General features: G+C 45.8%; 1 protein-coding gene across 2 annotated transcripts; it reads left to right on the top strand.

The window, feature by feature from the left end:
* The first annotated feature begins 5,112 nt into the window (after nt 1-5,112).
* Nucleotides 5,113-15,034, top strand: CSRP2 (cysteine and glycine rich protein 2). 2 transcript variants are annotated; one of them, XM_030448249.1, is made up of 6 exons: nt 5,113-5,263; nt 9,972-10,098; nt 12,057-12,225; nt 13,302-13,434; nt 14,090-14,183; nt 14,721-15,034. In XM_030448249.1, exons 2-6 carry the CDS (start codon nt 9,987-9,989, stop codon nt 14,795-14,797), a joined length of 585 nt encoding a protein of 194 aa, XP_030304109.1. In that variant the 5' UTR covers nt 5,113-5,263; nt 9,972-9,986; the 3' UTR covers nt 14,798-15,034. The 2 variants fall into 2 exon arrangements, with proteins under 2 accessions (XP_030304109.1, XP_030304116.1); XM_030448256.1 differs by lacking the exon at nt 5,113-5,263 and adding an exon at nt 5,464-5,608.
* The last annotated feature ends 234 nt before the right edge of the window (nt 15,035-15,268 follow it).

Genomic DNA, 15,268 nt, shown 5'->3' with positions numbered 1-15,268 from the left:
AACTTCCACTCCTTCTCCCTAGATCTCCTGGGACAGATGAGACAGCATTACATCTTAGCACGTTGTGCTGCTGGGGTCTGGGCCACCAAAACCATGTTTTGTAGCAGCTCAGCATCCACAGAGATGCCCTGGTTTCCAGCAGCCACCTGCATGTTGCTGGGTTTACTGCTGGCCACCTTTGAGCATTTTCTGTGGATTCCAAAATGCTTTTCCCTTGATGTAAGGATACAGGAAACTCCACAACAGAAATGCAATGTGACTTGGAAACCTTCTCCTCTCATCTTTCTCACAGCAGTTAGCAGGGAGCCCTAGCCCAAGACTGCCAGTGGCTCTGAGGAAAGTTGCTCAGAGGTGATGTAACAGAGCCTGAAGCAGTGCTTCTTGGCAGCCAGGTAGGGAAGGGTGTGATCACTGCCCAGCCCCTGGCACAGCTTGCCTGTGATCAGCACAAGAAGCTACACTCAGCTGTGCCTGGGTCATGCAGAAGGGTTTAGAAGGGTCTTAGCCATTGCTTGGGAAAGGGAATGATGAGGGGGAAAAAAATTTAAATAATAAAAAATCATATGGGTTCTTTTTTTCAGCTCAACCACTGCTTTTTCACATTATGGATTTAGGGATGCTGCTATCTGTGATCTGGATGATGTCTTCCCAGCAACTGGCTTAGCAGTCTGATGGATCTGGGAAGCTATCTGAAAGCAACACAATCAGACCATTTCATTTTGCCATCATCCCTCTGTGTCTACTATCTAATTTTAAACAAATTTCTCTGCACTCCTCAAAAATCAGTAATGTTATTATTGGAACAAGCTGTGTGGGTCCTCAAATTTTGTCCTGTGCTAATGAAATCCTGTCAGGCAGTGACAGAGCTTGTTCACAGCTGAGACTAGTGAGGCTCTTGTCCGCAGGTTTTTCCATGGCACAGCACAAGGGATAATCTGGCCTTGTGAGTGCATGGTGAATAAATCAAAGTTTTTTAAAGAAGTCAATACTTTCATCCAAAATTATGCCTCTTGCCAAGAAGGTGACATCAGTAATAATCTTGGTATTAGTACTCTGCTAAGCTGGCATCTGAAATAGAGCTCATGTTTTGTTGCTAGGCTTTTCAGAAACCTCCATTCAAACCCTCAGAACTTGAATATAATAACTTCAATGTTCTGCTGGGTTTTTATAGTGCTGTTGCCTGATAACATCATTGCTGGCAGCCTACACTGTGCTTTACCTCACTAAATGTATTTAGGATTAGATGCAACCAGTAAGCTTCTCTCATCTTTATGGGGTTTAGATAAACCTCACATCAGGAGCACTGCAATTGCTGTTGTGGGTGTCCCTAGGGATGGCAGATGGAGCGTGGCAAAGCATGGCACTGTTCTTGCACATCTGCACAACCACGCTGCATTGCTCAGAAGTAATCTGGGTGATTTACTGACCTTGTGTCACTACAGATCAGCCTGACATGTGGTAGAGCTAACTCAAGCAATGACGTGTCCAAGTGATGCTCAGTATCCTATTGCAATCCTTTTTGTGACTAATACTGGGTGCTTTAGTGGTTCAAGAGGTTCCCCTCAGTGTGAGAAAAATCTGGAACACTGCAAAAGCCTAATACATTCGACAACCTGTGTTAAAGTACCCAGATCCTCTTTAGCAGTGGCAGAGCAAAGTTAATTCTTTAAATTAAAAGCTCAATTTTTTTCATTTCTTAGTTTTCAAATTTTGATAGCAGGGAACTCTTCAGTACCAGTCCCTTTGATTTTATATATAAAATATCATGCAGTATATTATATAAACAAATGAATGCTCTGTAAAAAGGAAGATGTGGATTGATTTTGAATAGGGTCACAAATCTCACTATTGCTTTCTATATTGAGAAGCATCACTGACATAAAAATGTAGGTAGGTTAACAAAGATGAAAATACTTGCATATTTCATAAAATTACAGTAGCTTAGATCACGCTGGGTTTTTTGGACACCCAAATAGCTATTTCTTGTAATCACTAGACATATTTTATCCTACAAGTAAAATAATTTATAAATATGATGAATTATAAAGCAATCAGTGAGCATGGAAAGCACAGCCTTCTCTTACTGAATGGCTCAAACATCTGTACTTTGGATTTAAAGAGCTGAATAAAAAACCCCCCAGCTTTGGTGCACTCTAGAAATGTTCACTGTATTTTCATTAATTTGTGCAAACTTCCTTGATTTATCATTGTTATACTCACGGTGGAAGAAATGTATGGCTCTATTTAGATGGATGAATAGTTAGATAAGGAAATTAGCTGAACAAACATCCTGCTAGCACAGGGCAGATCTGAGTAACTCTGAGCACAAATTAATTTTTCACTAGCTGATATTGCATGGCTCTATGCCACACTTGACAATTCCCTTTATTAAGGGAAAGTTTGGGGGTTTGGCTAGTGAGAATTAACCAAGGCACCATGGGAACCACTGTGGGATGGTTGACCTTAAAGGCTGGTAAATGATAAGCTTTAAAACAATCTTTTGTAATAGGAAAATTAGTTAAATTATGCATTGTCAAGAACAAAATTAAGGGTGCTCTATCAGAAGTAGCAGCATTTGGATGAAACTAGGTCTGACAAAAACAATGTCAGAATATGACTAAACCCCCAGCAAAGTAAAATCTTGGTTATCTACAATAAACATTCATAAAATAATAGCAGGGATTACCCGCAATGCAAGCAGCTTGACTCTGCCATAAACAGACATGTGGGACCATGCTTACAGGATCAAATGAGGCTAAGATAATCCCAGGTGAGTGGAAGGTATTTTGTGGATATAAAAGGCCTGAGGACTCTCATGAGCAACAAGTCTTCTAAGAAATGACTATGTCAGACAAGCTGCTGATTTACTCAGCTCCCTAACCCATGGAAAACAACTTTTACATAGAATTATGAGCCAGCTAAGACCTTGAGAATATTTTTTTCTGAGTTGATAAACATGCTTTGAGCCAATTTTACAAGTGAAGGGAGAACTGTTTCAATTACATATCCCATGGCCAAGGAAGAAGAAGAAAAAGATACACTTCCTCACTCACAGTGCTGTGAAATCAGCCAGAGAAATGAACAGGAGCTGGTAATACACTTGAATGCGGTTTCTCAGAAATAAACTGTCCTAATTACAAGCTGCTGAGCTCAAATGGTAGAATTCAGGAAAAAAAAGGAAAAAGTTAGCAAGCTGTGGGAACTGCACTCTCACTGCACTGGCACAGGGGTGTTTAGGTGGGAGCTCCTCCCCAGACCAGTGAGAAGAGGCAACATCTGAGATTCTGGGTGAGTTGGAAACAAATTTATGGCAGGTGTTAGGCAGAGACAGAGGGAAGGAGGGGACTGTGTCAGGAAGATGGTGAGGGGGCTGGAGGGGCAGTGGGGTTGCTTGGGCAATGGGAGGGATGCTCAGGATAACAGGGTGAAGTAGTGGTTGACAGTGAGGAGGGATGCAGCAGGGACAGAGGCAAGCTTTTTTAAAAAAAAAGAGTGCCCTCAGGGAAGACACACAGAGAAGAACAGATCTGCTGAGGAGATAGGATATATAGCTTTAGATATAAAATAAGTACGTATTTATAGATAAAATATACATCCATGCTTGTATTTATAAAAATGCATTGATACAAATAGTCCCTATCAATAGAAGTATGTGGTAAAAGTTTTCATTCTTGCTTTTGTTTTCCTTTATTACAAGGCATTTTTCTCAAGTGTTGGAATGATTTATTCCTTAATATTGTTCCTACAGTAATGGATTTAGCTAGATATTTATTTTTGTCTCTCATATTTACTCTGCCTCTGACAGACTAAATATTAGACAGGAGAAAATTAATTCTTCAATGTCAGACTCTTTCTAGCTCACTTAGCAGTGCCTCACCACTAAGGAGAGTTTTATTTCACACCATCGTGGCCCCTTATTCACAGTGAGAATTTCCTTTCTTTGAGAGTAGTCAAACCTCACCAGAGCTGCCATGCTACTCTCTTTCCTTTGGTATATCTGCTGTTTAATTTTTAGGATCTGTAGGAAATGTTATCAAGAGAAAATCTGATAGCTTTGGAGGCTACCCGGGCAGACATGGTAAATAACAGTATCACTACCTGTAGTTCCAGGAGAGCTTGGAGTGGGACAGATTGGACATGAGAGCACAGGCATTTATTGCAATAAATGGAATCAGCCTGCTCTGACTCGTACACCTCTTATTTGCTCAACTTGGATAGTTCTTCTGCCTTCATGTAACCTCCAAGTCATGAAACAACAGTTGCTGATACTTCTGCTTCTCATTGTGCTCTCTTTCCTCAAAACCTAGACTAAAATTTTTGCTATGATGCTTGAGGTCAGGCTCTTGGTTCTTGCTCGCAGCAAACACCACCTTCTTCCATGGGAACCGACATGCACAAACCATGCACAATCTGCTCATTCACAATTCATTGCAAATGAAAAGAAGAAGAAAATCACAACTGGGAAGGAAAAAAATCTCAGCAGGTTGTGTCTGCCAGCACACAGACTACAGCACACTGGAGGCACATTATAAGGAGAGAGGGCAGCTAACCTTTCTAACATCATGTTGAATCAGCTAACATCATGTTGAATCTTGCAGTACAGGCAGTTTGGCCCCATGTTCCAGCCACTGGAAAATGAGGGTTGCATGTCACCCATCCCGTTGCACTGACACTACCATGGAACCTGTTCCTTTCCTGACCTGCATCCAGCCATCCTACTGCATGGTGCTTGTGCTAGAGGTGCTGTATGGGGCTGCCTCCACATAGCTCACCGAGGTGTTTCTGTGCTGAAATGGAGCAGCCAAGCTCTCGTATGGGTAATGAATATTCGGTATTTAATTGATAAAGAGGAGATAAACCTGTGTCTGCCTCTAAATGCTGAGAATTGTCTGCATAAACCTGCAGCAAAGCAGCCACTCTGTGATGGCCCCGCAGACCTGGGAGAAGGGGCTTCTTTTATAAAGCAGCTCAAGCACCACACTGTTTTCTACAGCGTGCTGTGGACAGGCCTAATTACTTTGAATACCATTAAAGCCCTAAAGGTCCTGTTCTCTCCACGCTGGCACAGTTGTTTAGGAGGGAGCTGTAGCACAGATTCCGCCCCGGGGAGTGCCTGCAGACTCCCACACATTCGGGCCCAAGCTCCCACCCCATTCCTGCTTTTCTCCTCTCCGGAGAAATGCATCTCAGGACCCTGCACACCTTCCCCCGTGTTCCTAGACAAACGTGAGCGCTGGGCGGGAGCGGACCGCACGTGGACAGTGTAAGTTTTTAATATACATACAGTACATATATAGTATATATACAAGTCTATTATAAGAAAAACCCTGACACCATTCACAAAGAGCCCGGGTTCCTATCTAAGGCTCCACAGCAGGCCACCTGTACTTCGTCACGGACCCGTGGGCATCTCCGGGAAGCCGGGGGCGCAACAACCCCCTCCCGCAGCCACGGCCGCAGAACACACGGAGGCCCCAAGGGGCCGAGGGCTCCGGCGGAAGCGAGACCGGAGGAGCTGGGCCGGACCCGCCATGGCTCCGCCTCTGCTCCTTAAGGCGCTGCGAGGCAGCTACGGGCTGAGAAGCTGCGAGACAAGGTTGGATCTGCGGTGAGGGCTGTGCCGCGGGGACGGGGGACGGGGGACGGGGGACGGGGGACGGGTGACGGGAGACGGGAGACGGGGGACGGGGGACGGGAGACGGGGGACGGGGGACGGGAGACGGGGGACGGGGGACGGGGGACGGGGGACGGGGGACGGGAGACGGGGGACGGGAGACGGGAGACGGGGGACGGGAGACGGGGGACGGGAGACGGGACGCTGAGTGGGAAGGGTCGCCAGCCGAGCTCCCGCACAGCCGTGTCGCCCGAAGCTGCGCCCGGGTGCCCGTTCCGCCCCACCCGGGAAGGCTATGGGGAGGGTGTGGGGGTGGGGGTGTCCCACGACGGTAACCCCGGTGGTGTGAGGGCTGTGGGGGCTCCTTCCCCTTGGCTCTTGTGCAGGGTCTGGCGCCTGGCCCTTCGCTCCCTGCCGGGCTGTGCCTGAGCAGCAGCAACGCGAGTTCGGGGGGAGGCGAAGCTGCCGGTGAGGGGATGCGCTGAAGCTGGGGTTTTCCCTGGCCTTGCTGAGTTCAGTGTGTCTCCAACACACAGGGCTTCCCCAGCGGGACACTGGAATAAGCCATCCCATCCAGGGTGACTGGATAGCCTGAAATTTTCTTTTGGTTTCTTGTATTTAAGCCTGCCGTTAACAAATGGGTTGGAAAGGACTTTGCCGTAGCTTGTCAGTGGTGTTTCGGAGGAGTCGAGCTGAGTAATGCGCTTTCCTCTTGAGCTTAGTACAAGTCAGGATTTTCCAATCGGAGGAAAGCAGCTGCCAACAAACCTGCAGTTAAAATCAAAGCTCTTGGTACTGGTAGTGAAGTCATCTGGATGTTTAATTACTCTTCTTGAGCTCCCCGGAGCTCAAGAACTACCAGAACTACTAGAAAATTATTGAGGGAGCCGAGAAGGCTTCCTGCAAGATCAGAAGTTGCTACCTGTGGAGCTCTCGAAGGAGACTTGAGCAGCATGAAGCTCCTGGGTGGCACAGAGAGAGCTGCTCCTAGGCAGGGCACAGGCTTGTACGTTCTTCTATGTGCAGATGTTCTTCAAGCCATCAGCCCTTTTTTTCTTCGGTGCCTTCTGGGAACTGCTGCCTCAGGGTAGCCCTTGCTGTTGGGTAATTGAAGAAATATTGCCATTCTTCACAGAGGAGCTGTCATGGGAATATTATGGGGAGGATAAATAGAAATATCGTCTGCGGGAGATACCAAGGACACCTTGAAGTACTGATTTCAGTTCCTTTTTACTTCTCATGTAATGAATTCCTAGAGTCCTTATCAGGCTAATGGTTGCTAGATCATCTAATGCTTTGTCTTCCTTAGGAAGGAGTAGAGCTGCACCCCATGTTACCCAATTTATATGGAATATCTAGGGTAGAGCTAGAAACGGGTGTAGTGTTGTTTGGTTTTTGGTGTTGTTTTTTTTTTTTTTTTTCCAGTCCATGCATTCCTTTTCCAAAGCTTTGTGCAGCTTATATGTCCTTTAATGAAGGACACTCTTTGCCATGATTTATGTCAGCTGCTGTGTGGTACCACAGCCAAGCAGTTGAATAAAAGAAATGGAATCTTAATTTTTAAACTCTATAAATGTGCCAAGAATGACAAAGTGGGAAATGTCATAAAACTAATTGTATGAGCTCAGTCAGGGTATCGGTGCTCAACCATGGAGCAGTAATGGTGCTAATCCTGTGGAAGTATTAAACAAAGGGATCTCTCAGTAATTAGTGTCAGTGTGCAAATGGCACTGCTCAGCCACTCCAAGGAAATTTCCTAAGCCTTAGGAATGTACCCAAGATGCCCCAATTTAGTTTAATAACTAATCTTATTTTCCCACATGCCCTGAATGGCTGCTTGTCTTGGACAAAGGTCTTGTAGCAGTTACTGTCAGTGTCTCTTGGAAACTGCACAGCCTTCCCTGTATCCCTAAAAGTGCCCAACTACCAGTCAGGCTGCTTGGCCAAGAGGCTTGTTTTAAGATGGCTCACTTAATTCAGGCTTAGCCAAAACTACTGCTCTAAAGTGGATTTAGGAGTGTGCTCTAGCCTGCCTGCGGAGTGTGAGGCAGCATCTGGGTGCCTACAGGACCCCTCAGTCTGCACTGAGATCTCCCCAATTGTCAGTGAGAACCCCTTAGAAGGAAGGGCATCTTGAGGCAAAGCACTCCTCTCTGGCCTCCTGTGTCCTAGGGCATTTCCAGTTCTTCTCTGTCAGCCAGAGGGCAACTGAGGGTGGTAGTCCTCTGCTTCTGGCTCATAGGATTGAGGAAAAAAAGCGGACTGAAGGCAGCAGGCCATGGGCGTTGTGACACTGTCACGTGTTTTTTTTCCCTTTCTGGCCAATATAGGAGAGATTCTAAGGGTAACTGGATATGGATTGTTCCAAGATAAGTCAGGAGTTCCCAGTGAATTCCTTCCTTCCTAACCTGCACTGCAGTTGTTGTTGTGGGGAGCCTGTTGAAGGGAATGGTGCTGCAGGTGGGGTAGGGTGTCAGGAGATGCCATTTGGGCTTGCAGTGGTCAAACCACACCTTGAGTACTGTGTCCAGTTCTGGGCCCCCCAGTTCAGGAAGGATATCAAGGTCCTGGAGCAGGTCCAAAGGAGGGCAACCAGGCTGGTGAATGGGCTCAAGCACAGACCCTATGAGGAGAGGCTGAGAGAGCTGGGGCTGTTCAGCCTGGAGAAGAGGAGGCTCAGGGGAGACCTCATCGCTGTCTACAGCTACCTGAAAGGAGGGTGTAACCGGGTGGACGTTGGTCTTTTTTCCCAGACGACTTTCAACAAGACAAGAGGGCATGGTCTTAAGTTGTGCCAGGGGAAATTTAGGTTGGTCATTAGAAAGAATTTCTTTACGGAGAGAGTGATCAGGCATTGGAATGGGCTGCCCAAGGAAGTAGTGGATTCTCCATCCCTGGAGATATTTAAAAAGAGACTGGATGTGGCACTCAGTGCCATAGTCTAGCAACCACAACGGTGGTAAAAGGGTTGGACTTGATGATCTCTGAGGTCCCTTCCAACCCAGCCAATTCTATGATTCTATGATTCTATGAACCTGTGGTTCTCACCCAGAAACCCTTTCTGAAGCAAGGGTCAGTAAGGAGCAGGGGGGATGATGAGACCTGAGTAAGTCACTGAATTGATATCCCTCTATCTTGCTGAGATTTCCAGAGTTGATGTTCTGGTGGAGAGATGCAGGGAAGCTGACCAGCATTGATGAGTGCCCAAGAGTCGGGCAGTTCAGCAATGACTGGGAGGTGAGCCTTCATCAGACACTGCTGTGTTAGGTCTTGGTGGTGACAGGAGGAGAAAAACCCAACTGAAGGTAGCAGGTGGCACTTTCCTTTGGAGTTTTAGGCCAGGATTGTTAATGGGAGGAGCAGGAGAAGTTGCTATCAGAGTTGGTTGGGAGCTGGTGGTGGTAGTGGCAGGAGGGGAGCTGGGGAGCTCATCTTGGGATGCAAGAGTTGCTGCTTCTGGCTGGATCTGGGAGGTTGTTCCTAAGGCTGTATGTGGGGTGGGTGATGGTGTCTGTCCCTCCCCTTTAGCCTTCTGGGTGTCCATTGAAAGTAATGCATGAGAGGGAGTTTATTTTAAAGCATCTGTGGCCCCTTGAACAGCTTGGTTTGATTCATATACCTGTTTGGTGCCTTTACACAGTTCATGTAATAGTCATGGAGTCTCTGGGAAATAATCCCCGTTAGACTTCTTTGAAGTGCTTGCATGATCTCAGGGGAGTTTAAGATGTCCCTGCAGCCCTAATGAGTGGTTCTCTGGTACAAGCTTTGGCTTGTACCAAATAGTAGGCCCTGCAGTAAACCAAAATGCGGTTGTTGTCACAACTGGTTTGCTTCCACCAGATGAGAGGCCCAGCTTTAATGAAGCATTGAAACAGAAATTTTCTGATTCAGTGCCATCTACGGGGGCATTTGTTCAAGGTACAGAAAAGCCCTTGTGCATGAAACTGTAATTTGTGCGTATCCAATTTATGTAAATTTCAAATCCCTGGACAGGGATGGGAGGGTGTCTTGTGAAGACTGCCTCTCTGGTTTTCTTGCTGTTCAGCAGTAGCAGCCTCCATTCCCCTTGCCAGTCCATCTGCTTTTACAAATAACCATAGAGAGCCTGCCTAAACCTTTCAGTCTGGTCCAGGATCTGAACCCCTGAGAAGTTGATCTGATCACAAAAACTTCTCAGGCGGTGGAAACTCGTGTTTTTTAAACAACTGGGGAAACTGTAGGCTTGTGCACTGATGCCCAAATTTTGCAGACCTTGTTTAAAGGACCTTGTAACTCTGACTGACTTTGAGCCCAGGCAGTGGAGGACACTGTGGTTAACAAACCTCTTCCCTTCTCTTCTCTTCTTTGTCCTGGCCAGGCTCACAGAGCCACCATGCCAAACTGGGGAGGAGGCAACAAGTGTGGTGCCTGCAGCCGCACCGTCTACCATGCCGAGGAGGTGCAGTGTGATGGGAGGAGCTTCCACCGGTGCTGCTTCCTCTGCAGTAAGTATTACCCTCCTGCTAAACTTCTCCTGGGGTACCTGGGGGGTGAGGGGGGGTCCAGCTGCAAGGTGCTCATCCACAGGGGACATCCTGGGCTCAGCTGGCACCTGTGATATGCAGGGGATGGCAGTGGCCAGATTTGGCTTTGTCCATCATATCATGGGCTTGACTCCTGCTTCCTCATGTGCTTCCCAGGCCTAGCATTGCTCAAGAGACAGCTTGTATCCTGGGGAGATGTTTTGCTGCCTGTCCAAAGTGTGATGGGTGGGATGCACACCCCAAATCAGGGCACAACATGCTTTTCTCCTCCATTAGCCCCCACTCCCAGCCTTCTTGTCGGGAGTCCAAGGGCTCTTTGGGATGGAAACCTGGCTTAAGTGTTGCTTGTGCAGAGGAGAAAGCTCAGTAGCCACGCTCCAATTGCACTGATCCAATCTCAGATGGGCTTCTCCCAGTGGTCCCAGGACCAGCACCAGCTGAAGGAACAGTTGTCAAAACCCTGCCCTGAAATCCCACGCAGACTGGGATACCAGCATGCCTGAGCACAGCTGAGTTGTCAGTGCTTCAGCATGGCCAAAAGCCTAGACTTTCTTGGCACAGAGGCCTGTGGTTTATTTCAGATGAAAGGATTCCAAAGCATTATTTTCCAGTCCAACCAATAATCCCAGCAAGGCATTGAACTCTCTTTCTCTGCTGAAAAGACCTCTGCTTAGATGAAGGGAACAAAGGGTCACTATGAATCAGAGGCTCTTACTTTGCAAACAAACAGCCTGTCTGTCTGAATCTGAGAATATTACCTTACTGCAAACCTGAGATGTTGGTTTGTACTGCTTGCTGATGTTTAATACTTACGGGCAGAGCTAGGCTTTATCCTTCTTCATCCAAGCCACAGTTGCAGCTGGCCCTCTCAGACTAGTTTGCAGTTGGCCTGCAGCAAAACATCACCCCATGTCTGGCATGTGAGCCTTGGTGCACCTGCACTCCTTTCCCTTAGCTCTGAAGCAGTAAAAAAAAAAAAAAAAAGAGATGTCTTGCCTGCCCCATATTCAGCCTTCTGTGGGAGTTTCTGTTAAAGGAAACCTGGAACTTATAGTCAAACAATGGCTCTAGTGTGTCTGAGTATTTGCTTTTCCTTAGTGCATAGTTCTGTTGGGGTTAAAGTCTGTAGACTTGACAAACATGAATTGGTTTATTTTCTTATTGGGTATTTGTGTCTTATAAAAAGAGCATAAGAACATTAGAGCTAATGTATGCCATTAGCAAAGGTCACCCTATATTTTGAAGACCTTAACATTCTTTTTAAACAAAAAAATCAGGGCTTTTTTTTTTTTCTCCCCAAGTTCTTTGTCATGTGCATAGTCTCGCTAGTTGGGATACAAAATAAGGTTTAAGAAGGAAATAGTTCCACCTTCTACTACCTTAAACAAAGTGCTTGCATTGTGCTGAAGGAACTGATGCCAGAAAAATACAGACCCTCCAGTGACAGCTGTGAAACAGTCTCAGCTCTGCCCCAAACTGAGGCTGAAAAAAAACTAAAAACCACCTTGAAGGATTTTTTAACTAGCCCCACACTGTCTAAAAGGGCAGGACAGAGGCACCTGTGCACTGATATTTTTGCCTGTATGGCATTTGTCCGGGGAAGCTGCTGCCTGTGCTAACTGGGTTTCAAAGCAGCTTCATTCATCAAACCACATCAAGTTTGCAGACTTCAAATGTCATGGTCATGAAGAAGTGGGAGGGAATAAAGTCTGTTATAGGGCTAAGCAGAATTCACTGATTCAGACAACAACCTGCCTCTTCTAATCTATGTCAGTCCCACAACCTGAGAAGAAGAACTGTAGGCAAGGAAAATCATAACATCACTTCTCACTTGATTTTTGGCTCACTGCATGTGCTGATGATTGCTCTTAAGGGCAATCTAACTACCTAATTTTTTTTATTTTTTTTTTTTCCTCTAGTGGTCTGCCGGAAGAACTTGGACAGCACAACTGTAGCGATTCATGATGCTGAAGTTTACTGCAAATCTTGCTATGGAAAGAAGTATGGGCCGAAAGGTTATGGTTATGGCCAAGGAGCAGGCACACTGAACATGGACAGGGGAGAGAGACTGGGCATCAAGCCTGAGAGGCAAGTCAGCTGAGTTGGGGATGTGTGTCCCTAATTACTGTTTTCAGAGGGGTTTTTCAGGCTGGATTTTGTTTAGTTCATATTGTCTGGAATATCAATACTGCAAAATCCCCCCAGTAGAACCGAGTGAAGGCCATTTAGGCTGCAGTGCATGCAGCTTCTACTGGTGACTACGTGAGTAGGCTCTGTAAGAGCAGGAGTTGGTGCAGGTCAAGATTCACTAACCCTATGTATGTATGAGCCACAGGGGACTGGATGAAGGAGGTGCTGATTGCTCTGCATGAGCCCATAGAGGCGACTGTGGGTCTCAAGTTGCTGTCCTAAATAAGCTGCAAATGTGCAACAGGGTCTGTCAGGGGTGGATTTGGGGTGCTGAGAATCTGGGGCTTACCAGAAGAATAAATTTTTCACTGGCAAATGAAAGAACCATTTGTGCTTAATTACAGCTAAAGCTAAAAGGCCTATTGCATAGTAAACACTCCTAGTCTGACTAAATTCTTGATGTACAGCAAAGCATGTGGAAAGAAGCTGAAGTATGCCTCCTGATTTGCTTCTTACAAGTTTCCAAATGTTGTGCTTGACATTTATATGATGAATGCTTTTCAGCCAGATTCAGTGATTGGTTTGGGTTGCAGATTATGATTAGTGAGCAGATATTTAACAGAATTATTCATAGCTTACCATCTGATAAATCCATTCCCTGATAGAGAATTCACAGTTCTAGAGAAGTGAAAATGCTCCTCAGAAAACTGGATTTTACAGTAGCTACTTATTATCCTTTTAAGTATGGCCTTTCTCTTCTTGTTTGGGGTGGTTTTTTGTTTTTGTTTGTTAGTTTGTTTTTTGGGTTGTTTTGTTGTTTTTGTTTTTTGGGGGTTTTTTGTTTTGTTTTGTTTTGTTTTTTTGTTGGCTGGTTGGTTATTTTTTTTTTAGTTCTCCCCTATAGTTGGATAGCCTTGCTGGCAGCTAACCTCTCCAGTTCTGCAGGAGTATTCTGTTCTCTGTGTTGGATGCTGTTCTGTTAATGTTGTTAGAAGAGGTCATTTAGTAACAGAGTAATGTCCCGTGTCTTCCAGCACTCCCTCTCTTCACCGACCCACAACAAGTCCAAACACTTCAAAGTTTGCTCAGAAGTTCGGTGGGGCAGAGAAATGCTCGAGGTGTGGTGATTCTGTTTATGCAGCAGAGAAAGTAATAGGAGCTGGAAAGGTAAGGAACTGTGCGTGCAGTTTTTTTATCTGCTACAGGGGCTTTATAAAGTGAGCAAGGTCTGTTACTTGGGTTACTCCAACTGTGGGGCAGTTACCTTGAAATTGCATTTCTCAGCATTGGAAATGGTCAAATCAATCTAGCCCTCAGCTTCATTAAGCAAAAAGCATTTGAAATGCAGGGTGACAAGTGCTCCCCTTGGATTTCCTAGGTGAAACTGCAGTATAGTGGTGTGCCAGAGGCTTGAAGCAGGGTAGAGGATCACTTTCCCTGCAAAAGAAGGAAGGTCTTGTGGTGTGCAGATTATAATGGAGCCAGAATATTAAAGCAGGAAGGGGATGTTCTATGGAAATACCGTGTAAAACTATGTATCGCTCTACCAGCTGCCTGACTGGCAGCCAAATTCTGCTCTGAAATAGCACAGCAAGCCCAAACCTTTTAAATTGCTGCACTGAACAGAATGTTGTACAGAATACAGGTCTTTGGGCCCCCTGCAGAAACACAGATGCTCTTGTCTGTTACTGGTACACGTCAGATGTTTTTTATTGCACGGGTGATCTACAAACAATGCTGGTACAGGCTTCTCCAGTTAATGTATTTTTTTACAAACTCAGGCATTCTGTATATTTAAACTGTGTCATTTATTTCTCCTCAGCCATGGCACAAAAACTGCTTCCGATGCGCCAAGTGTGGCAAAAGTCTAGAATCTACAACCCTAACTGAAAAAGAGGGAGAAATCTATTGTAAAGGTGAGGAAACAAACAAAAATAGAAGGTAACGTGTTACAAGGACAGAGGCTGTACTTATTCCTGGTATAAGAAAGTTTCAGGCTCATATCAAGATGGAAGTGCTCTGTAAGTCATAGGAGCAGAGCTGAGAAATAAAACAAGCGTTACTAAAGCTGCTGATGCACCTTACACCTGCTTCAAGCAAAACATTGCATGCTGAGCAGCTTGTGCGCTCTGCCGGGGGCAAAGAACAGGTCAAAGTAAGGAAACAGCTTGCTAGCATCTGGCCATGCCTTCTTGTGTGCCATCCTGTGTATAAACTCCACCCACACAGGTGTTTGGTGACAGTAAATGGCAGTAAATGTCTTATCTTAATGGTGTATCAGTTGCATTCAGAGCAGGTTGGGAGCTACACTGACAGAACAGCCACAGCTCTTGAGTTCAGTCATGGTCTTCAAGTGTCACTTTTGCTCGAGGTGTTCTAGTGCCTCATGGTAAGCAGCTGAGGGCCCCAGCCTAGGTGGTGCTGTTCTTAATTCCTGTTTCTGTTTCTTGCAGGTTGTTATGCAAAGAACTTTGGCCCCAAGGGATTTGGGTATGGACAGGGAGCAGGTGCCCTTGTCCATGCCCAGTGAATGCCTGGAAACCTTGTATGGCTCTGCTGAGACCCTGCTACAATAAGAGAGTTCCCTAAATGTTACTAGTTATTGTGAGACAGAAACTAGCCACTACAGTGCTTAGGCCATAAATTCAGCAGATTATTTGGTGGTTTTTTTTTTTTTAAATGCACTGCTTTTTTCCCTTTATATATCACACTCTTAACACTTTTTAATACTGAGCAGCAATTCAATAAAGCTTTGTTTGATGATATATCCTAAACCCAAGTGTTATGTGCTTTGTGAGCAATAACAGCACTCCCCTTACTTATCTTCTTGGGGCACTTCAGGTGTGTGGGGTGGAGAAATAATACACTTAATGCAGACCTCCACTGCAACCCCAGCATGACTGAGAGCTGGACACACCTAGCACTGGTTGAGGCCTTTACAAGTGAAAGACTGTCCTCCAGTATCACCCCACCACGCACATATGCAAGAAAATTTGCTGCA

Source organism: Calypte anna, chromosome 1, assembly GCF_003957555.1.
Source record: "Calypte anna isolate BGI_N300 chromosome 1, bCalAnn1_v1.p, whole genome shotgun sequence".
NCBI classification, from domain to species: Eukaryota; Metazoa; Chordata; class Aves; order Apodiformes; family Trochilidae; genus Calypte; species Calypte anna.
This window is presented reverse-complemented; position numbering and strand designations above follow the sequence as displayed.

Excerpts from the sequence above, each read along its gene's own strand:
- CSRP2 (XM_030448249.1), top strand. The coding sequence starts at position 9,987 with ATGCCAAACTGGGGAGGAGGCAACAAGTGTGGTGCCTGCAGCCGCACC. Across the intron at positions 10,099-12,056 it reads CCGGTGCTGCTTCCTCTGCA|TGGTCTGCCGGAAGAACTTG; the intron begins GTAAGTATTACC and ends TTTTTCCTCTAG. Across the intron at positions 14,184-14,720 it reads GGGAGAAATCTATTGTAAAG|GTTGTTATGCAAAGAACTTT; the intron begins GTGAGGAAACAA and ends TGTTTCTTGCAG.